The 23,038-nt window shown below is 54.3% G+C and overlaps 2 protein-coding genes across 4 annotated transcripts in view; both read right to left on the reverse strand.

The window, feature by feature from the left end:
- Window positions 1–902, reverse strand: part of MYO1C (myosin IC) — a 23,425-nt gene extending 22,523 nt beyond the window's left edge. Inside the window, exon 1 of the mRNA XM_024736331.1 lies at window positions 712–902. Within this exon, the coding sequence (XP_024592099.1) occupies window positions 712–786 (75 nt within the window). The 5' untranslated portion in view covers window positions 787–902. The remainder of the gene's footprint in view (window positions 1–711) is intronic.
- Window positions 903–3,205: 2,303 nt separating this feature from the next.
- INPP5K (inositol polyphosphate-5-phosphatase K) lies at window positions 3,206–22,346 on the reverse strand. Of its 3 annotated transcripts, none has more exons than XM_024735264.1 (12): window positions 22,018–22,346; window positions 20,105–20,337; window positions 19,665–19,773; window positions 16,402–16,518; window positions 15,876–16,051; window positions 15,190–15,301; window positions 14,370–14,479; window positions 6,365–6,551; window positions 5,359–5,496; window positions 5,005–5,088; window positions 4,731–4,835; window positions 3,206–4,539 (listed from the first exon to the last, which is right to left on the reverse strand). In XM_024735264.1, the coding sequence occupies exons 2-12, from the start codon at window positions 20,335–20,337 to the stop codon at window positions 4,480–4,482; spliced, it is 1,431 nt and encodes a 476-aa protein (XP_024591032.1). In that variant the 5' UTR covers window positions 22,018–22,346; the 3' UTR covers window positions 3,206–4,479. The 3 variants fall into 3 exon arrangements, with proteins under 3 accessions (XP_024591032.1, XP_024591016.1, XP_024591021.1); XM_024735248.1 differs by having other exon boundaries at window positions 20,105–20,212; window positions 22,018–22,228; XM_024735253.1 differs by lacking the exon at window positions 22,018–22,346 and having other exon boundaries at window positions 19,665–19,766; window positions 20,105–20,212.
- Window positions 22,347–23,038: the final 692 nt, after the last annotated feature.

Raw genomic sequence — 23,038 nt, forward strand, 5'->3', positions numbered from 1 at the left:
GCCCGCGTCCGTGTCCGCGGGGGCTTAGTGCAGCACACTCCGCAGCCAGCTCCCGGGGACGAGGCGCGTCACAGTCATTCACACACATGCACACACGCACCCTCCTCTGGCTGACGACCGGGCCCACTCGCTGTAGTGCTGGACGGCGTGTGTCTTATGGGGTTCTCCCTTATCCTAGGGCGCCTTTGCATCACCAGAGCAAACCCGACCCTGCCCTGCGTGCCAGGCCAAGTCAGTTCTTCCCCTTTTCTGACCGCCTCGCTCCATTCACCCTCCTTCTCCACCCACGCTACTGCTCTGAGCCGGCCAGTGTCTGTTCTTCAGGCCAGACGGGAAAGCAGCGGCATTAACTGAGCCTGTACTATATGCACCTGGAGCTTTGCATGCGCTGGTCCTTAGATCTCAGAGCGGCCCTGTCACCACGGTGTTGTTAGCCCAGTTCACAGGCCAGCCCACTGAGGATCAGGGAACTGGAGGAGAAGGGATTCAAACCCAGATCCCCGCTTTGAAACACTGTGCTCCTGGTGGGCTTAAACCCTACACTCTTCCTTCCATTTACCCCTTGTTGTCCAGTCTGTTCCTGTCCCACCAAGGATCAGAATGCTTCTCCCACTGCTCACCTCTTTCCCGAGGGGTTTGCTTGAGAGGAAGCTGCTGGGCCCTGGCGAGACACTGCCACCCTTCCTCCCAGCCCAGAGCATCCCAGCTTACAAGCTTGCAGGGCCTGTGGGGATGAACCACACGGATGATCTCCCCGGTGGGTATCAGCTCCACTTGCAGGGCCATTCCGTCTGTGGATAGCCAGCGTGCTGAGCACTGGGGCCTCTGAGCAAAAGCCCGTCTGCCTGCCCGCCCGCTGGTTCTGGCTGCTCCCGGAACCAGGAATCTAGTCTCACGCTGGGATGGCCGCTTGGTTCAGCTTCAACTCCAGCCCCGGGGGATGTGTCTGGTCCAGTGCCTCAGGACACAGCTGGAGCAGCCCAGGTCTGATTGGGAGGCCTCTTGGCCCAGCAGGGTTGGGGCAGGAAGAGGAGGGGCTGAGGGACGGAGGAAATGCTTGTTGTCCCAGGTAACCAGAGGAGCTGATGCAGCCACCCATGGGGGACCCTGGGCTCCAGGTCAAAGTGTAGGAAGCCTTTCTCCCCAGCAGCTCCATGGTCAGGCCTCTCCAGCTGCCCTCTCGCTGGTATCAGCTGGAGAGCACAGTGACTACTCCCCAAGTCAGAATGTACATCCTCCCTAAGCCAAGAGGATCCATGAATAGGCACAGTCCCCCCCAGCTTGTCCGCCTCCCACAGCGGCAGGTGAGCCCCTGGAGTTTGAGGCGCCAGGCTGCTGGGGACTGGCCATGTTGGGCAGAGGGGTTAGCTGGAGAGGCAGGAGGGCATTGTGAGGAGGCCCCTGTCCCACCCTCCTCTGGAGCCTCAAATGCTTGAGGTTGGTTCCTGGGTGGCTTGGCGATGGGGAGCCTTAATCTTGTTTGCCCCTTACTTTTCCGCAGCACCCTCAGGTGCTCCCCACCCCCAAATGTTCCTGTTTTCCTATCTTTATTGTTGCTAAATCACAGCTGACACTTTCCTGGCCTGGGACTGAGCCCTCAGGTCTCCGGCCATTCCTTATAGGAAGTGCGAAGGGGGAAGTGGATGGGGAAAGCGATCTTTCCAGAGGAAGATGCTGGCAGGGGAGGGGTGGAGTCCAGTGGGCCTGCGCCGCCAGCCCCCTCGGGCAGGCACTTTCCCTGGGTACCCTTCCTCCCCCCCCCTCAGCTTCCCCCGCCCAGGAAAGGCCAGCAAAGCTTCCTTCCTTCCTTCCTCTGGGAAGCACATCTATCCAGGGCAGGATCATCCCGGGCGGCCACACAATGGCCCTTATCAGCCGTGGAGCCAGGCACAGAGACCCAGCACACACCAAGTCTCACATATTTCCTGTTTCCACCCAGCGGGTCAGGGCTGGGCCCAGAGCGGCCATATCCTGACTGGGGCCAAGAGGAGGGAGAGCACCCCCCCTTCCCCTTCCCGCCTCTCAATCATTGCTGGACTCACCCCTCCCTGCTAACAGGAGGCAGGGGTAGGGGTGTGTGAAGACTTAAGGGCAAAGGGGAGAGGTGGGCACCTAGAAGACAAGCATGATCCAGAAACAGAAGAAACAGGGGGACCCCTGGAGTCAGGAGCCCTGAGGTCCAGCCCCAGGGCTACATCAATCAGAATGAAGAGCTGGATAGACTATTTTGTTTTGTTGGGTTTTTTTTTGCAGTACGCGGGCCTCTCACTGTTGTGGCCTCTCCCGTTGAGGAGCACAGGCTCCGGACGCGCAGGCTCAGCGGCCATGGCTCACGGGCCCAGCCGCTCCACGGCGTGTGGGATCTTCCCGGACCGGGGCACGAACCTGCGTCCCCTGCATCGGCAGGCGGACTCTCAACCACTGCGCCACCAGGGAAGCCCTGTTTTTGTTTTGTAATTGTTCTTTCACAATAATCTTATGAACCGGAACACTGTATCTTACAGAAACTGAGACTCCTAGAGTAGGTGGAGGTGGGACTGTCATTCGAATGCAGGGCTTGACCCCACTCCGGTGTTTCTGGTCTTGCATGACACCACAGCTCCCTGGCTAAGTCCGGAGGGATCATGCCACTCCTCTGGGCTTTGGTTTCCCCGTCTACAGATGAAGGGTGCTCTGTAGCAGCACCCACGATGGTTGTGCGTGAGAAGGAAACAGGTGGAGAGTTCAAGGGTTCAGAGTCCCTCGGGTATGTGTGTGTTGGGGGCAGGGATAGAAGTTATCGTGGGGACCTCGGGGTACAGGGATCTGGGGGAGAGATGGGGCAGAGAGAAGAGATGGTGACATTTTTGGAGAGCTTGACCCAGGACCAAGGCTCAAGACTAAGGTGTGAGGGAGTGCCGGGTGAGGAGGGATGAATCGGTGAGAGCAGAGTATGCACATTTTCTGAGACTTCAGTCCCAAGAAATCCATTCTACCTGCTCAGCAGCAGAGTAAACGAAGTGCCCAACAGCATAAGAGGGATGCCCCACCTGGACCAGGGACTAAGAGGGCCACCATCCCAGAACCTCATCCCATTCCCATCTGGGCAACATCTGTCATCCTCAGACATAGTCTAGTCTGGATAACAGGGCCCTCGTCCTGGAGTCTAGCAAGGGCCCAGGAACGTGTGCCCGTTCCCACCACTATCATGAAGGAGTCACAAGTGTAAAAGCCATGTTTCTAATTATCCCCCAATGCAACAGCCACAGAACACAGATGGCCATGGCCTGCTAGAAGCCAGAGGGATAGTTCCTGATGGCTCCCAGGGTGAAGTAGGAATGCAGAGCAACTGGAGTGTCCCCCAGTCTCAGGTCATAGGTTGGGCGTCAATAGTCACAGAGCAGGCTCCCTGAGGTGTCTTCTCCTCGGAAACAGGATGTAGCGTCAACAGCGACTGGAGGCAAATGGTGGGAGTGGGGCTGGGCCGTGTCCACACAGCATCTGGAGAATGCTCTCTGAAGACCCCTGGGCCAGATTCTCCAGAACATCTTGATTCCGACTCTCCTTTCCGCCTGCCCCCACTTCTAGGTCCCAGAGTGGTCTAGACAAAGGGCAGGTTTCTGGCCTGTGATGGCAGGCGAGGGTAGGGGAAGACGACCTGGATGGGGCAAGGACCACCCTGGAAAAGTCTGTGGCCGTAGGTCCTCTACCACCTTCCAGCCCTTCACAAGAGGGCAGCTTGGGGGCATGGAGCCTGACCCACTAGCAGAAGCGAACCTGGGTCCAATCCTCTGCTCAGACCCTGGGACTTCCTGAGTTGGACTCCTTGGGCCGGCGGTGGGGGTGGGGGTGTGTGTGCTGCTGGCAGAAGGACACATATCAGCCTGCCCACGACCCCTATAGAAGAGCCTGGGCGAAGGGCTCCTCCATCCTGCCTACTTAGTCACCTGCTTCTGCTGAAAGCAGGGATCCCAGATCCTCTGCCCACCCCTCAGGGGGACAGGCGACGAGATGCCAAGACTCCTGGAACCCAGTGCTATGTGGGCCAACCAGTCTCTGCAGCCTGTACAAATGGGAGCATCTCCCCCTCCCAGGCAGCCTAAGGCCCAGGGTGGCGTGACAAAGAATGCAGGCCTGTGCCAGATGGGGCATGTGCCTGGCAGGCCTGCTGGGGCGGGACTGGAAGTGTGTGTGGGGGAAATCAAGAAATGAGACGCGAGCCGGAGGGTCCTTCCCACATCCAGTGGACTGTGTAGATCTTCACTGTTGACAAACTAGCTGGTTTCACTCACACCTCAGCAACAAAAACCTGTATTTAAGGGGCCGATTCCAGAGATCTGGACTGGAGAGAGCAAAGGAGTGTGGCTAGAGGTCCCCCTGGGAGGTGGAGGATACCGCTGCCTCCTCAGGGGGCTGGGCTGGGCCCCCAGCACCCCTGGCAGTGGTAGGCAGAGCTGGCTGCCAGCTCCAGCCTCCGCCCTGGATTCACTCTATCCCGGCTCAGATCTGCGGTTGGGCTTCATCCAGGGGGCCCTCCGCCAAGAAGGAGCGAGGCTGGATCTGCAGGGGTAAAACAAGCAGTGAGCGGAAGGGGCGAGGGCAGGCTGCACTCCGTGCCTTCTGTCTCCCCCGTCCCCCAAAGGCTTCGGCTCCCTGGTAGGGGTCGGCTCCTCGGCCCGTGACCTCAGGGAACCGGTGATGGGCTCAAGTCTTCTGGGCTACCCTTCCTCTTACCCACCAGCATCCATTACCTTGAAGGGTGTGCTTATCCCCACCACAGAATGTAGGTTGTTGCTATAGTAAAAAAGGAGAAACTGATCCTCAGTCTCACGGATGTCACTAATGTCGATGTACACCTGGAGGGAAGGACAGACGGAAGTGGATCAGCTCCATGGCCCCAGGCCCCATTCAGCTCTCAGCGATTAGGTATCCAGCTCTCTGTTCCTTCCAGAAGACAGGGGAGAGGTCAGACAAGCCCCCCTGCTGGAGATGTGGAATACCTATCTCAGGAAAGGGGGCAGGTACCTGGTTCAGCCCGTCGCTGAAGGAGACCTGGTTGTCCCTGACCCAGACATACGACACGTAGTCATTAATGTGGCGCAGCCCCACCTGTGGGAGGGGGGATCGGGCAGGTGGTCAGTGGTCTGGGAGGACACGGGACCCATGTCAAGTCCTACAGAGAGGATGGTCTCATTTCTAAGGCTGGCCATCATACCACCTGCCTCTTCCCCTTCACTGCTAGCCCCTCGATGGGCAAGGACCCTTGGGGTGGATGAGGGTAGCTCTGCAGTCTCTGTGCCCAACTCCCATGAGCACTCAGAATAGATAAACCGGTGGGGGGGTGCGACTGATGGGCTCCCTGCCCGCCTGCCACGTCACCTTGCACAGGCCAATCCAGTCCCAGGGGCTGCTGAGGAAGTCTGCGGTCAGGGAGTAGCTGATCAGCATGTCGCTCTCCGTGGTGCGCGGGCTCTCGGGCCGCAGGGTGATCAGTGGGGCAGACACCAACGGCTTCAGCTACACACAGGGGCGGGAAGGTGCTGAAGCCCCACAGCATCATTCCCTTCCCTGAGACGAATGTCCTTACTGTGCCCTTGCAACGGTCAGGGTCAGTGGGGAGGGATGGAGTGGCACCCACAGGTGAACCCTACTAGGCTGCCCTTAGAGTAGCAGACCTTGGCTGGCCAGCTGGAAAGAAGGGCCAAAGGCTGATCGGGGATGGCTGGCCCTGCCAGGAGGACGAGACTGGGGGCCAGCTGGGTAACCAAGCAGAGAGCCAAGTGCTGAGCAACGTCGGGGTGGGGGAGATCAGGGGCGCCGCTGGCGGGTTGAAGAAAGAAGCCAAGGAGTTGCTCGCAGGCCCTTCACGGTTCCTGACCCAAAGGCCCAAATCCAATCTGGGGGCCTCTGGTGAGAACAGCTATATGCATGTGAAGGGACGCTGTGGTATAAAGACAGACAAACAGTAAGAGGGCAGCCAGCAGCTCAAAGGAGATGAACACTGCCTTGGTCATGAGATGGCAAGATACAAGGATGGAGGGGGCTCCCTTTGCAACCTGAGCCCCATAGGTGTAGGACAAATGAAAGCAAGTCCTACTTCACATGGTAGGTAATAAGCATAATGGAACTCAGGAGCCCCAGGGGACAGTACTAAGAGGAAATGGAAACCTACTGACAAAGGGTTTGAACACATTTTTGACAGACAGAGCCATCAACAGCTCCTAAGAAGAGCTGGGATACCTGACCCGGGAGGAAAGGCAATCAGGTCCTCCCACAGGTCTCCCCTGGGGCATCTGCTGACATGAGAGCCCAGGGCGGGAGGGTCTGGGGATGTGGCCCAGCATGGCTGCTCCTCTGCCAAGTGCTGGGCAGCCCAGAAATTTACCTCCAAGTCAAAGGTGCTAGTGACAGGCTTATGGTCACTGACGCTGTACAGCATGTGGCTGACGTAGCTCCTCAGAAACAGGGTGAAGTGGGGGGCTGACAGCGTCGGGGTGTGGACGGCGGCCTGGGGCTGCCGCTTCAGCCTCCACAGGATGCGGTCGGTCCACGCGGGCTTGCGCTTTTTCTCACTGGGGGTGGGAGGAGAGGAAGAATGGGGAGAGAAGGGGTGGCAGGTGAGCAGGAAGGGACCCACGAGCTTGCTGGATGCCCTAACACCAGGGCCTGTCAGCAGTCACGAGATCACCCTGGGCCAGAGCTGGAGACCAGCATGGCAGCAGGCAGGAGGGTGTCCAATGGAACCAAAAGTATGCTGGCCTTTGTCAGACTCAGCCAAGGACCCTCAGTAGACTAGAGGGTCACAGTCAAATTGTGACTCAGAAACATCCCATTTAAAGCCTTTCTTATTTCTTGAACAAAAGCAGCAGAACATCAAAGAAGCTGAGGTTTGGAATTTGGAGTGAGACAGACCTGAGCTGGAATTTGGCTTCCCCCATACTAAAGACCCGACCTTAGGGAAGGAAAGGGAAGCATTTAGGGAACGCTCACTACATGCCAGCAACCAGAACTATTTATTCCACTCTTCACAAGTGGAGAAAATGAGTCTTGGAGGGGAAGTAACTTTCCCAAAGTCACACAGCCACTGAGTGGTAGAGCCAGGACTCAAGGCCAGGCAGCATGGCCACAGAGCATGTGCCCTTAATCACCAGCCAACCCCTCTTAGGCCTCAGCTTCCTCATCTGTAGAAAGGAGATAATAGTAGTTACGTCATGTGGTTGCTGAGATGATTAAATGAGATGAAACACAAAAAATGTTGAGCACCATGCTTCGTACAACATAAACTCTCTACATATACTGGCTATCGTGATGCTTTGTTCTCAAGAGTCAAGACCTCCCACCTGTTCTTTACTCACCAGCTTCCCTGACGGGCATAAGAGAGACCATATAGCCCGGTCAGATGATTCGCTGCTTTAAAACCTTTAAGGAGTCTTCACTGCTTCCAGAATAAAGCTCAAGTCTCCAAATGTGGCTGTCAAGGTGCACAGGGGCCTGACACCCCTTGTGCTACCTTATCTCCCTCCTCTGCCCCAGACCCACCTCACCATGGTGAATCTCTCAAGCCTCTGGGCCTCTACTCTTACAGCTTTTGCTATCTATAACTCCCTTTGTCACAGGGAGAGGCCCAGTTCCAGTGCTGTTTTTGTCATAAAGCCGTCACTGACCTCTCTGCTTCCAAAGCATTCTACATAAGTACATCTCCTATTACAGTATATTGTAGTTCACTGTTTCCCAGTCAGCCTATCAGTTAGCGTGTGAGCTTGGAAGGTAAGGACGGACTCTTGGCGTCTCCTGTGTATCCTCAGCATTAGCACAGAGCCTGCCATGCAGTAGGTACTCAAGAAGTGCTCGTGAAACCCAAAGAATTAAAAAAAAAAACAAAACCCAAGCTCATTCTCTTTCCTCAAAAATGCCCACCTAGGGACTTCCCTGGTGGCGCAGTGGATAAGAATCCTCCTTCCAATGCAGGGGACACGGGTTTGATCCCTGGTCCACGAAGATCCCACATGCCGCGGAGCAGCTAAGCCCGTGTGCCACAACTACTGAGCCTGTGCTCTAGAGCCCGCGAGCCACAACTACTGAAGCCCGCATGCCTAGAGCCTGTGCTCCGCAACAAGAGAAGCCACCCCAATGAGAAGCCTGTGCACTGCAACGAAGAGTGGCCCCCACTCGCCGCAACCAGAGAAAGAAAGCCTGCACGCAGCAACAAAGACCCAATGCAGCCAAAAATAAATAAAATTAAATCTTAATAAATAAAATGGTTTAAAAAAGTGAAAAGTATATTTTTAAAAAATGCCCATTTATCCCAAAAAAATGTCCACTTAATCATTCTTTTAAATAATTTTTGAAATTTATTTTTGGCTGCATTGGGTCTTCGTTGCTGTGCGCGGGCTTTCTCTAGTTGCGGCGAGCGGGGGCTACTCTTCGTTGCAGTGCGCGGGCTTCTCATTGCAGTGGCTTCTCTTGTTGCGGAGCACAGGCTCTAGGTGCGTGGGCTTCAGTACTTGTGGCTCACAGGCTCTAGAGCACAGGCTCAGTAGTTGAGGCACACGGGCTTAGTTGCTCCAGAGCATGTGGGATCTTTGTGGACCAGGGCTCGAACCCATGTCCCCTGCACTGGCAGGCGGATTCTTAACCACTGCGCCACCAGGGAAGCCCTGCCCACCTAATCTTAACATATACAGTTTCATATGCTTAAAATCAGTTTGAAATTCTATTTTTGTCTTCTGCTTTATTCACTTGCTATTTTAAACAAACCCTTCTGGTATACTTCCATCACTTCAATAGCAATATGGTTTTCCAGCAATAGAGGCAGAATGGTGCCTCGGTGGTGAACTGACTCTAGTATCAGAGACCAGTTGGGGGAAGGTTTTGCCCCTGTTAATTAAGAGCTATGCGGTTCCAGGTTAGTGAATCTGGGGAGTGGTGCCCTTGGAGAGGGCACGGAAGCTCCTTCCCCTTCCCCATACCTTGTCCTACACATCTCTTCCACCTGCCTGCTTCTGAGTTATATCCTTTTACAACAAACCAGTAACTTAGTTTAAAAAAAAGCTCTGCCCTTGGGCAAGTGACTTCATCACTCCAAACCTCAGTTTCTTCCACTCTTAAGATGGGGTGATAACAGTGCTTACTTCAAAGGAACATTGTCGAGGGAGTGGTCAAGAAGTGGGAACTGGCTAAACCACCTCTGCTCGGGGCTCCTGGGTTGTTTGAATCCTTCACTCTTCTGAGAAGTGTTCAGGGGATAATCGGAATGTGGTATTCCCATCCCAGAGACAACAGACACTCAATCTCCAAACCAATCTTGGATATTCAGTGCCTAGCAATTCTTAAAACTTGGTAATGAACCACATGAATGTACCACTCTCCCTTTCAAAGCATCCTCCCCCCCTCCACTTCCCTATTATGGTCAAGAGCTCAAACTTGCTGTCCCGTCAGGATCCTCCCCAAGTCCTGACCACAGCCTGACTCTCCTTCCCCCTCAGTACCTCAGCTTGGCTCTGCTTCCTCCTTGGGACTTCAGCCTGTCTCCCTTTCCTCCTTTTCCATGGACTGGTCCACACTCATCACTGGGCACCTGTATTGTTCATTCTTTCAGTGAGCTTTACTGAGCCCTTATTATACACCAGGCAACTGGGGATCTGCTAAATGGGGTTGTCAAAGTCGTTGACGAGCTCGTTTAACAAACAAAAGGAACAAATAAGCAAAATAAATACGTACCAACTAAATATTATACATTTCCCCCAGTTCTCCATTCCTAATAATAACTAAACACGGGGTCCTTCTGTGCATCAGATTGTTCCAATCCTTCCAACACTGGAAGAATGCCACGGGTCACATTTTCCTTCTTCTCCAGGACACTGAAGTTGAGTGAGGTCACCCTATGCAGGTGGAGCTGGGTGCCTGCCCACGTTGCTGACTAGAGAGTCAGTGCTCCTTCCACTGCACCCGTCTCCTCCAGCTTGCCAGTGGCGGCCGATTCCCACTGTGTGTCACCAGAGCCGGGTCTCACTAATGCTTTTTTTCTTTTTTAATAAATTTACTTACTTATTTATTTTATTTTTGGTCATGTTGGGCCTTCATTGCTGTGAGCAGGGGCTACTCTTCGTTGCGGAGCATGGGCTGTAGGCATAGGCGTGCGGGCTTCAGTAGTTGTGGCTCGTGGGCTCTAGAGCACAGGCTCAGTAGTTGTGGCGCACAGGTTTAGTCGCTCCGTGGCACGTGGCATCTTCCCGGACCAGGGCTTGAACCTGTGTCCCCTGCATTGGCAGGCGGATACTTAACCACTGCGCCACCAGGGAAGTCCCATCACTAATGCTTTTTTTTGGCTGAATGGTCGTGACTGAGTACAAGAATTATATCTGGAGATTACAGGCACAGCTCGTTTCCCTGTGCTTCGCTTTTCTTGTACTGCGCCGATATTGTGATTTTTGCAAATTGAACGTTTGTGGCAACACTGCGTCGAGCAAGACCATTAGCACAGTTTTTCAAACAGCATTTGCTCCCTCCGCGTCTCTGAGCCACGTTTTGGCAGTTCTATAATCTTGCAAGCTTTTTCATTATTGTTGTAATCGTTACAGTGATCTGTGATCCTTGATGTCACTATTGCAAAAAAAACTATGACTTGCTGAAGGCTAAGATGATGGTTAGCACTTTCTTACCAATAAAGTATTTTTAAATTAAGGTATGTACATTTTTTTTTAGACATAATGCTATTGCACACTCAACAGACTACAGTATAGTGTAAACATAACTTTTTTATGTATCAGGAAACCAAAACATTTGTGTGACTCTCGTTATTGTGATATTCGCCTTACTGCGGTGGTCTGGAACCAAACCCGCAATCTCTCTCAGGTATGCCTGTAGTATGTCTTTACTTTCTAAAAATTAAAACCAAGTAGCTCTGCAGGATTCTCCTGGCTTAAGAGCCTAGAAAACTTGAGCCAGTGTACTGACCCAAAAGTAGTGATGTGTTCCATTTTTGGGTCTGAGAGCACTTTTCCTTTCGGCTCCCTATAGATGGCTTCTAAGTGTCTCGCTGAACTCTGGACTCGAGTCTTGAATAGATTGACCATAACATCCTCTGCTCACTGCCTAGCAGAGAGGTGGACTGGGTTCCTGTCGACTGTAACAAAACCACTGCAATCCCTGACTTTAATAGGATTTCCTGCCCTCAGCCCTTTCACCCTCCTGTGTAATGGAGCTGACCTCGTTTCTCATTACATCTTGGCTCCGGGACGCTGCCGAGGCTGGGCAAAGCTCCGTACCATGCCCTGCATGCAGCGCAGTCCCTCTGTACAGCGGGTCAACTCCACTCAAGATGCCTCTCAGCAGCGCTGCTGACTGATCAGAATGCCTGCGCTCCTTTCTGCCTCCCTGACAATAACTCTCATTGACTCCTCCTGGCTTCAGCTGCCGGCCTCCTTATCATTTGCTTTACCCTCCTTCGGCACTTCCACACAGAGTTCTGGAACCTTCTATGGGCCAACTCCTGGACTTGAGAGTGTTTATTTGGCTCTCTCACTCTGGGTGGGTCCCTCTGCTCCTTAAATACCTTATCTTTTTCTTTTGTCCTCTCAGGCTCCCAGTTTAAACATATGCCAGGCACTACGCTCCACACCAGGGACGGTCATAAATCAGATCCAGTCTCTGTGCACTGGGCATTCATAGCACAGCAAGAAAGGCACACTGTGTCTTAAAAGCAACACTGAAAGCATGGTGTGTGCAAGGCTTGCAGGCAGCATAAGGGAAGGAGAGAACTCTCAGTGAAACGGGCAAGGGTCAGGAAAGGCTTTTCAGATGGTTCAGATGATGTCTGAACTGGGCTTTCAGGATGAATAACAGACTGATGAGACAGGAATGTTTCTGTTCACTATGTGGGGCTCAGGCCCTGCCCACCGCAGGAGCTCCCAGCTGGGAATATTTCAGTTATGATGTCCCCCCATAAGGTCCCTGTTCCTGTTCAGACATTCCTTCATTTCCTGGGCTCCAGGCAAGGGGAACTGGATTCACACAGACTCCAGTTCAAATTCCTGCTCCGTCACGTACTCTGTTACTACCTTACTTAGATCTTCTGAGACACAGTTTCCTTATATGTAAAAAGTCAGTATCAATGGCGCCTACCTAATGAAGATACAGTATGAATGAAGCGAAGTGATGCGGGCCAAGCACTCTGCACAATGCCTGGTCCATGGTCAGCACTCAATAATGTCAGTCACAAGGTGGATTATACCTATTATGTGGAAATAATATCTGCCTTCTCCTTAGCAAGGCTTTGCTATCCCAATCCTGCCCTCCTTTCTGCTGCTGCTGGCAAGACTGGCTGTGAACCCAGAGGCACTGTGGGCTAGAGGAAGGCATCGTGGGCAACACAGTCCAGAAAATTGGGTCTGAGCCCCAGCTCCGCCATCGCTAGCTGAGCCACCTGGGTAAGACCTTGAACACCTCTGAGCCTCTCTGGGCCATCTCAGTAACTTCCAGTCTCCTGCTGGTTTCCCTCCCATAACCAGGGGTGTGGGCACAGGGAAACCTGGCCATACGGTCTGTCAGCAGCTCTCTTCCTGCTGGCAAGTGAGGTTTTGAAGTCAACTGGTAGAGGGTCCCAGCCCCCAAGGCCCCAGCCTGTCCCACTGAGGCCTGACAATTTCCACAGTGAGTCCATTGGACCTTCATTTCCAATGGATGGCTGGGGAGACTGTCAGCTGTGGACCCGGCCAGCAGGCCAGCTGGAGCCTGACCTCCTTCCTTCTTTCTGGCTTATACTGTAGCTCAGGCTGGACCCTGTTTCCAGTGTTCGTGGCCTCTTCTTGTGTGCACTGCCCTGGCTGTGACCCCACTCTGTCTTGCTCCACACACCTGAAATGGCTCATGCTCTCCCCCTTGCTTGGTGGGGACATCGTGGCTCTGCCACACGGCTTCCAGCACTGGGCCAGCAGCTCTTCCTCTCACCCCAGGCTGGCTGTGGACATACCTACTCACCTGCTAAATCCCAGAGGCCTGGGCCGCCCTGGAGGTGCCTCCTACCTCCCTCATAAGACAGTCTTGCTAGGGGAATACGTGAAGGAGCTGCTCCAGCTGAAACAAAGAGCCTCATAACATGTAGGGGGTTCTTTTTCTTCAAAGAGATGAGGATCCTTGCCCTACATTGGGCCAGGGACCTCTTGCCAGAGCTACTTTTGCCCCTCTGCCTAAGCCTAAGGTTTTGGTGGTCACTTAGTCCTTTCTCAGCTTCTGAGAAAAGTTTTCAGTAAAACTGCCACCTGAAGACATGAATCTAAAAATAACAACAGGGACTTCCCTGGTGGCGCAGTGGTTAAGAATACGCCTGCCAACGCAGGGCACACGGGTTCGAGCCCTGGTCCAGGAAGATCCCACATACCGCGGAGCAACTAAGCCCGTGCGCCACAACTACTGAGCCTGTGCTCTAGAGCCCACGTGCCACAGCTACTGAGCCCATGTGCCACAACTACTGAGCCCGAGCGCCTAGAGCCCGTGCTCCGCAACGAGATGCCACCACAATGAGAAGCCCATGCACCGCAACGAAGAGTAGCCCCCCGCTCGCCGCAACTAGAGAAAGCCCGCTTGCGGCAACGAAGATCCAACACAGCCAAAGATAAATAATAAATAAATTTATAAAAAAATAAATAATAAAAATAACAACAGCAGTTATCACAGTGCTTACCGGGTGCCAGGCACTGGTCTGGGCACATGCAAGGTCTCATTTAATCTTCAGCCCCGTGAAATAGGTATTGTTATCATCCCCGTTTTATAGATGACAAAATTGAGACTTAAATACCATGTCCAAGGTCATACAGTTGATGAAGGGCAGAGCTGTGCTTCTAACTACCAGATGCACTATCTCTACATTGTTCCCCATTAACTGCCCCCCTGACAACTACTACTTCACCTTCCTAAATAGTACCCGACCCACTCACAGCTGGGGCAGGACTATGTAATACCAGTAATTGGCTGAGCCAAGCTTTCTGCCCCCCTGTCTGGGTAGGATCAGAAAGTCCTGGGGAGCGGGGACAACAGGGACAACATTCTGGGGCAGGGGTTCCCAGAATGCTGAAGTACAGTCCCCTCAAGTCAGCAATCAACTGTCTTCCCTCCCCTTTGGCTCTACCTGCCCTGCCCCCAACCCCTATTCCTGCCAGCAGTGTGTCTCCCCTTCCTGCTCTCTCTGCGGACAATCTGGGTCAGCTCCCACGGTCAGCATCTCACAAGGGGGGCGGGTGGTGCCACTCCTGAGAGGTGATGGCTGGATCTATTCCTGCTTCCCCAACACTTCTATTTGGAGGCAGCTCCCACTGCCACTAGGGCCAGCACGATCTGACTTCCCAGGCCCAGACCTGCGACAGGCTGATCCTCTCCTGGTGGAGCCCCCTCACCTGGTGTCATAGTTGTTGGAGTTCTTATCAAACTTGTAGGTGGGCGGGAAGAGCAGGGGGCCCTCCTGGAACTCCCGGAGCAGCGGGTCGTGTCTCTTGGCAATGCTGAGCTGGAGGGAAAGGCACAGTCCCATCTCCCAGCAGTCCTGCCCCAACGGCCTGGCACCACGCTCCAGTCAAGGGCTGGCACAAGCCATCGCAGTGGGGCAAGAGTCAAACCCGGCCACTCCACCTCCTCACTGCCCCAGCGGCAGCCTCGGCACCCCAGCCCCCGGCGCCCTCACCCCCGGGAGATCAGCTGGATCCTTTTGCAAACATTACCCCACGGTCCCAGGGGAGGCAGCTGCCTGCCCTTTCCCAGTTCTTGGACTACAGGGACCAGGCTCTGAATTCCATCTCCCTGGCAGCCACCAGCAGACGTGTGTCAGAGGGGAGGCTGGGGTAGCCAGGGTACCCCAAAGGGGTGGTATCTCATCCTCTAGGAGGCAAGCCAGGCTGGGGGTGGGAAAGACAACAGGGACACAAGAGGGCTGGCGATGGTGCAGGGCCACAGCAGGCCGAAGCCCTTCTCGCTCCCTAATCTCATGCACACCCAGTGGCTGCGTCCTCGCTCCTCCAGCTGGAGACCGGGGCGGCCGGACAGGACTGGCTGCCCTACCCGCAGAGGTGAAGCCTTATTAGACCCCACCCTTCCTGGGAACAGGGACTCAGGCGGCCTGGGAAAGGAGAACAGGCACTAGAGAACCTCCCCACATCTCATGTTGACCTCCACCCACCACGGGCTCAGGCCACCCTTCGCGGCCCTCCCCTCATCAGATACCTGATCCTTCTCCCACAGGTCACTGTAGCACTGATTTTTTATGGATTCCCGAACAAAGTGCAACCCAAAGTCCTCAATCCGAAAGTTCATGTCTCCAAACCAGAGAATGAGGCTTCAGAAAGAAAGGAAAGCAGGCGGCCTGAAGGTTTGTGACGAGGTCAGAAAAGGCAGGACCACAGGGGTTCTGGCCACTCACTGCAGGGCTGCGGGAGAGCAGAAAGCTCGAGGGGTGGGTGAGAAGATCAGGTGAAGACAAGAGCAGGGCCCAACGGGACTGTTCTCACGGCCCCCACCCCGTCACCATTTAAGCCGAAGAGATGAGCCCCAAGGGGCACGCGGCAAATATGGAGCAGGCTGTAGCCCTCCCTCCTCAACTGGGCACCAGACAAGGCTGAGAATCAGCCCTTCCGGGGACCTCAGGAACCACGAGGTTCTTGACCTGGGATGTTCGGAAGTGCCCAGAGTTTCCAGGCAGGGCAGAGGGGCCAGGGAAAGGGAAGGTGTTCCAGACCTCAGGGAGGCAAAGCTGCATAGGAGAGCAGATGGGGTGTCAGGAAAGAGGCTGGGAGAGGGTGGGAGATGGGGCGGACTGCCTCTGGCTGGGGAGCAGTGACTGGGCAGAGCATGCTTGCCTGGGCTGGCCTGGGGGAGAGGGCAGGGGCTGCAGTTCACAACGGCATGCTCACTCGTGGTCCAGGATGTTGGGGATATCCTGTGCCTCAAAATTCTGCATCTCCAGGATCCGGTCAAAGTGCTCCAGCCGCTGGTCATTGTTGGCCACGTGGGGGGGCAGGTGGCAGTTGACGATGCTGACATAGTAGCCGTAAAACTTCAGGAAGATGTTGACACCCCCTTTGTTCCCCTGGTAGGTGGGCAGAAGGGTGGGAAGCCATTCTAGGGGGGACACACCTCTCTTTCCCCATCCTACACCTGAGGGCAGATGGTCTCACCTCCTGTAGGATCTCCCAGAGTCAGACACTCAGCTCCCAGAGTGGCCTCTCCATCCACAGAGCCCAGCTCATCCACCTGCCATCCTAGGGATGCTAAGCCCCACTGAGGCGGGAAGGTGGCTATGCAGGGCACTGGCCTGGACAGAGTGCCAAGATTCATTTCACCCCCTTTTTCATTTGCCCAGCTCTAAAGCCCCCAGCCCTGCCCATCCCAGTGAGACGGCCCCCCAGCTCTTGACTCCGACAACAGCTCAGTCCTTACCCAGCACCCGAAGAGGCCGGTGGGGGTGGATTTAGTAGAGAGGACCTGGATAAAGGGCAAATGCTGATACTTGGCAAAGACCAGTAAGAGAAGCCCCTGCATGCGGACACTGGAGACCTGCAGGACAGAGAGGCAACGGTCATTTGTGTCCCTCCAGGCCCTGTGCTGGGCGCTCTAGAGAGCCCTGATCCACATGGATGTCCTGCCCCAGGGGTCTATGGCATCTCTGCAGATGGAGTCTCAGCTGCCAAATGATGCATTCTGGAAGCTAAGCAAGTTCCAGTTTCTGCTCCTGGGCTTGGGGGTGGAAGGCAGAGAAGACAAGGCTGCCAGGGACCCACTGCCATCAGGAAGTCACCGACTCCCCGGTCCTGGCCCAGGCACGGTCAGGTGCTCTTCTCCTCAGTGTCCTCCTGAGTTTCCATGGGTACTGTGCGCCGGGGCTCAAAGAACGTCAAAGATGCTCTACGGGACAGTGGCTAAGGGGCAGATCTGGGTTCAAATCCCAGCTTGGGCTCTTAGTATTTGATATTGGGCAAGTCTCAGCCTGTCTTCTCACTAATAAAGCAGGAATCTATCTCAAAGACGCTGGATTAACTGGCGGCTGTTATTTTTTTGGTTTAGGGATTCTTGAAAGTAAATGCAGGGAAGAAGCATGAGAGAGCCTTCTAGGGTGCTGAAAATGTTCTGTATCTTGATTTGACCAGTGGTAACATGTTCTGCATATACATATAAAAATCCACCTGGGGACTTCCCTGGTGGTCCAGTGGTTAAGACTCTGAGCTTCCACTGCAGGGGGCACGGGTTCCAACCCTGGTTAAGGAATTAAGATTCCACATGCTGCGTGGTGTGGCCAAAAAAAAAAAAAGAAAATCCATCAAACTGGAGACTTAATTTCTGTATACATTATAGCTCAGTGGAAAAAAAATTAAGAAAATGCTACTGAAAAATAATATAGACTGTGGGCAGCTGGTGTGTACGAAGGCCAGGCAGAGGGGATGAGAGCGAGCACAGAGGACGTGTGTTCACAGATTGGGGAGAGTAGCTACCGTCCACTGACACACTGCCTTGCGCATTTAATCTTCTAGCCAACCCTTCAAGGCAGCACCGAAGGACCGAGGCTCAAGGAGACTAAGGAACCAGTAGGACTACCTGGATATTCAAAGGACCAGGACTGCCAAAATCCCTGCTCTCTGTGGCCGCGGAGGTGGGGTGGGAATGGGCCAGTGACCCTCTCTCTCAGCTGCAGGCTGTCTACACCCACCACCCGAGTAGCTATTTCCGGAGCATGAGGTGCAGAGGCCAAGGAGGAAATCCCCGGGTGGGGAGTGTGTACTGGGGCCTTCCAGGAATTATGAAACTTGATCCCACAGGCCAGGAGCTCTGGGACAGTGGAGGAGTCAAAGCAGGGGGAACCCCAAATCCAAGACCGAGGGAGGGAGGTGTGAGAAACTAGGGTTCAGCAGAGGTTGCTACAGATGTGTCCCCTGCCTCACTCTCCACCCCCGGTCTCGGTCTCTCCCCTTCCCATGCAAATATGACAATGGAAGTGGGCGAAGGGCTGGACTAAGAGGGACTGACTCCCAGGGAGCTGATAAAGATTCAGGAAGAGTTTCAAGCTGAATCTGAACCCATAGAGTGGGCTGGGGCGATGGGCTCTACCACAAAGGCACCAGCTCGCTTTGAGAAGCCGCAGGGAAGGGGGCGTGGCGCAGGGAGGATGGAGGTGGGGGTGGGGCTGTGGGGAAAGGCAGGAGGCTGGAGGGGAAGTTCCAGTGGAGGAAATGAAGTAGGAGGAGCTAAGGAAGAGACTAGAGGGAGGTGGCTGGGAGCCTAGGAGCCGGCCAAGGGGGTCAGCCCCAGGCTTCTCAACCCATGGCTGGCAAGTTCTGGCTAAGGAATAGGCTGCAGGCAGGGCTCGCCCTTCACCTCCACTCTCGGCCTGGGGAAGAAAGGTCATTTGCTTTGGGTGCCAGGCCCTCAGGCTGTTCTCCCAACCTCGGGAGGCCGCATGGATAGAATGAGCTGTGTCCATGCCACAAGATGAGCTCACTTCCTTGGCTCAATTCCATCCTGCCAATCCCTTGCCAGTTAGCCAAGGTACAAGGAGGCCTCCAGTCTTGGAAAGGGAGTGGGTGGTGAGAGAGAAGCGGTTCTGCCCTCCGAGAAGGTCCAGCTCCAAGTCTGCAGCAAGAGGCCCGAGTGTGATGTGGAGGGAGCCAAGGGCTTGGGGGCTGGCAGTTTTTAGCCTCAGCAGCAGGACCAAACCTTGTCTGCCATCCTCCTGGCTCTGCCCTCCTCGGGAGGACTCACAGCTCTCGCTTCAGCACCCTTAGGCAAACTAGGGTAACAGAATTAATTCTGAAGAAATCCAGTCACCCAGGGAAGGGAAGAAAGGAATTCTGGTATTTCCAGGAAGCATTGCTTCTTGGAGGTATTTTGAGTGGGAGTGTGTTTCGTCCCTTGGCTGTGCAGGGCAGAAGGGTGAGATCCAGCAATCTAGAGCCTTCCCGTAGATGCTCCTGTGGTCTAAAGATTCCCCAAAGAATACTGGCCCTACAGACTGAGAACCTTTTTCCTCCACACCTGTGTCCCCTCTCCTAACCTCTTCGCCCCTGAGAATTTGAGGTGCATATCCCTTATGATCAGAGGATACCCTCTGATACCAGCAGGCGAGTCGTGGGATACCTGTCAGCCTTAGAGATCATCAGTACAGCAATAAAGTACAGAAGCCAAGAACATGGGTTATTAAGTTTGAAAGATCTGGATCTTGAACCTCATATATCCTGTGAAACCTCTGAGTCTTGGTTTTACCTGTATAATACCCATATTTCAAAAGAGTTAAGATTTTTAAATAACGTATATAAAGAGTTTGCTTATAACGCTTAACACCAAGTAAGCACTCGATAGATGGTGGCAGTTATTATGCTCTGAGATTTCAGGCTGGGCCTGAGAGTAGAGATTGGAGGCAGGGGGTGGGGTAGGCACTGAGGTGTTACTAAGCCCTGCTGCACCTCCCCAAGGAATTCTCCTAACCTGAAAAATATCAAGGTCTTAAACTAGCCCCTGGGGTTCCAGCTCAGCTCCAGCTACCTCTGAACACACAAGGCAGGGAGGAGCCCCAGGGAGCCACGTGCAACTGAGGTTTGGGCCTTTAAATAAAAGGGAAAGAGCATGAAAGCTGGCGTGGGAGACCAAAGGACTAGGGATTAGTGATAAGAGGTGAGACACATTTCCCAATTGCCCATGAACTTATAAGTTACCTTGACGAAGCTCAGAGGGGAAAGCACATCCATGAAGAAACTGCTCCATGGGTCTTCAAAGGCAGTGTCAGAAAGGAGGCTCATGATCCCACAGTTCATTTCCTGCAAACTGCCCGTCCCAGGTCAGAGGCTTCCCCCTGGCCTGGAGGGCGCTGCCTCTGCCGCAGACATTTAGCACTGCCCTCAGCTGACTTTCCAGCCTTGGGCTCTCATGACCATGGTCTCTCCCTCCCCTGGCTGTTGACTGCCAACCCCTTGCCATTGCTGATCCAGGACAACAGACACTGCCTGGCCCTGATGCAGGCTGAAAGCTCCTGGCCTTCAGACTCCAGAGTGAGGGCGTACAGGTCACAGCGGTTCCCCACAGGGACAACTTGGGACTGGTCAGGCTTACCTGATCTCAGATATAGGGATGCGTGACGGGCCCTGCAGACACCTACCCAATGACATACACGTCCAGATTCAGGTTCAGGTTGTTCAGCTGAAGCAGATCACTGAGGTCTGGAGGGGGTGCTGCAGAGGCCACGTTCCATGTCACGACATGTATGCTGAGAAGGGAAGCCATGGAGGAAGGAGGATGAGCCCTCATCCAGGTAACAGACAGGGGGCTGCGCCTGCTAACGGCTGCACCACAATCCGCTGTAGTCTGAATGGGAAACGGGTGTTTCTGCATCTGGTGGAGGGAATAGGGCCACTGAACTACAAGCCCTTCATCTTCACCTCTGTCCCCGAAGCAGGAAGTTCCCACCCTGGATTGGCTCCTCTGTGCAGGCGTACAGCTCCCTACACCTGGCAGCACTGGCACTGCTGACACTAGGAGAGCTGCCAAAGTGGGGCTGAAGGTTTCGGAGTCAGGCAAGGGAAGGGGTGTGGATGGGGTGGACGGTCGGGAATTTATTAATTCCACCAGCCCTTTGTCTATGGCTCAGTAAGCAACTTTCTGCCCCCACTCTTCAATCCACGGGATCCTATAACCACCAGAAAGATTCTGGAGTTTCAGTTTTCACCTTGTGAGAGAGGCCTTAGTACTGCAAGATGGGAATTTCAAAAATAACAGAGATAACAGCACCACATTTCCTTCCTCACTCATCTCTGGAGCACAACCAATTCTGCCAAGCATTTCAGAAGAGCCTAAGAAGATTCTAAATAACAGGTTTCTCAACATCTCTCTCAAGACTCTACCCTCTTTTGGGAAAAGTCATCAGTTGGATAACATGCACCTCAGCTTCACATAAACCCTAGGGAAACAACAGATCTAATCAGCAGCTCAGGGGATGGACAGACTTGCAAATCTCTTCATTTGAATAGTTACAGTAATGCTCCCAGGAAGCCCCCAGATTGTGCTGACTACAGAACAGGCAGGGGCTACAAACCCTGCAGAGACCAAGAAGAACCACCAAGCCTCAGGTGAGTCCTAGGCACACCGTAAGGAGGAGGACCTGTAACAGTGGAAGATGCAGAATGGGGGCAGAGGGGGGAAGGAAAGGGCAGGATGTCCTTAAACATCTTTTCTCCACCAGACCCTGTTCTTAGAGGTCCATGTTCTAAAGAGCACAAATTGAAGAAATTCTTGGCCAGCTTAAAGCAACTTCCTGCCCCTCCATATGAACATCAACAAAACAATACAATAACCACCTTCCCAGGCACTCAGCCAGAGGTTCCGTGCTTCGTTTGTTTAAGGTCTCCCCCTGCTGTCCAACGGAGGATTAAGAGGCAGCTCTTTTACTCTAAGGCTCCTTGTTTTCCCAGGGACCTGCTCTAAGCTGATGGAGAGCCAAAGCCGGGATTTCTTGTTCCCACTTTTAGGTCCCACGATTAGCAGCAAATCCTTGCATCGTGACCGGCACTGAGTTGGTGATTAGCGTTGTTCCTCGTTAAAGAACAAGCATGAGACCAGGCTATTATCACTTCACTAAAGGATCTTATCTAAATCTGATTTTGGGTTTCAGGAGGTCACAAGAGTGTCAGGCAGACCCCATGATGTATGTGCTGATCCAAAGTAAGAACAAGGTTTCTACGCTAGAGCTAAAGGGAGAGTGCTTCCTTATGTTTTTAACTTCTAACAGCCCAACACTGCTGCCTCCTCCAGAACCCAACTGGGCCACCTGCTTGGGGCGTCCAAGTGGGCAAGAACTTGGTGGCCTGAGTTTGGAGGGGGCGCGGGGTTCGACCCAACACAGCCCTCTCGATACTGGCCTGGGAGAACGTGGGAGGCCTCTGAACCAGAAGCAGCCCTGTAACTCTGGCCCCTTCTCTCCCAGTCTGGTTCTGCCCCAGACCCGCAGCCCCGATTGGGTCGGAGGCAGTGATCCCGCCCCGAGCAGGCCGGCCTGCCCGCAGTCGCCTTCCTCACCTGAGCGTCCTGACTCTCAGCTCGGTCTGTGGGTTCATGGCCGCCATCGTCCCCACGCGGTGGCCCGGCCGGCTCGCGTCTCCCCGCCGCAGCCTGTCCTGGCCCAATCTGCCCCCCTCTGGCACCAGGTGCCGCCGGCCAGCTCCCTCTCCCGATTGTTTTTCTTCCGGATTTAGACCCTACGCTTCGGCTTCCGTAAGAGGCGGGGTCTGAGCGCACGGAGGGCTCTGGGTGGCGGGCTCGGGGGGAAGAGGCGGAACTCTTCAAGGAGCGCGAAACGGTGAAAGGCTGAGGGGAAAGGGGCCTAGGGGACGGGGACGTAAGAGAGGCGTGTCCTCGTGTCACCAGACCCCGATACAACACTGCCCCGCCCGGCGGCCGGGGCGCGCCGTGGCCCAGACACCGCCCACGCGGCTCCCAGCGTGCCTCGCGCGAGGTCGGCCTGGAGGGGGGCCGTCTTCCGGCGGAAGCCGCCGCCTCGCTCCGCCCCGTCGCATTTCACCAGCACAGAACGTGAGGTCTCGGCCCTCGGCGTTGTCTCCCTCCGGGTTCCCAACGTCCCGAGGGGCAGAAGGCGAGGGGAGGCGGCGCAGCCACCCACTGTCCGGCCTGTAATCCAGTCTCTTTCCCAACTACAGGTAATCTCTCTCCTCTTGGTCAGTGAGCGCCTCCATTCTCCACTCTCACGTTCAAGTGTTTTCCGCTCTTCAAACTCATGCAAGCTATTACACACTGGACGTTTGGGGGCTCCTGGACTCAGAAGGCTATGCATCAATGAACGAAAAATAAGTCACTGCCTCTATTTACGACCAAACATGAAATGAACATTATTTATTGTGCCAAAGACTAACTATGATTTCCTTCAATCACTGGTTCTTAATTTTTTTTGGGGGGGGGGCGGGGGCAGGACAGTGCATGGGATTCCTTTGAAGAACTGATGAGAGCCGTGACTCTCCCCAGAAAAATGCACCACAACTTTACAAACAAGCTTCATGAGGTTTACAGACTCGGAAGCCGGGGT

The sequence above is a fragment of the Neophocaena asiaeorientalis genome, unplaced genomic scaffold (genome assembly GCF_003031525.2).
Source record: "Neophocaena asiaeorientalis asiaeorientalis breed wild unplaced genomic scaffold, Neophocaena_asiaeorientalis_V1.1 scaffold129, whole genome shotgun sequence".
Taxonomy (NCBI): Eukaryota; Metazoa; Chordata; class Mammalia; order Artiodactyla; family Phocoenidae; genus Neophocaena; species Neophocaena asiaeorientalis.

What these genes read in the sequence shown, in the direction of transcription:
- INPP5K (XM_024735264.1), bottom strand. Translation starts at nt 20,337, where the DNA reads ATGCAGAAACACCCGTTTCCCATTCAGACTACAGCGGATTGTGGTGCA. An exon ending in ACCTGTGGGAGAAGGATCAG is followed by an intron (nt 14,480 to 15,189) that starts GTATCTGATGAG and finishes CTTTCCCTCCAG; the next exon opens with CTCAGCATTGCCAAGAGACA. An exon ending in ACTGGATTGGCCTGTGCAAG is followed by an intron (nt 5,089 to 5,358) that starts GTGACGTGGCAG and finishes CCCCTCCCACAG; the next exon opens with GTGGGGCTGCGCCACATTAA.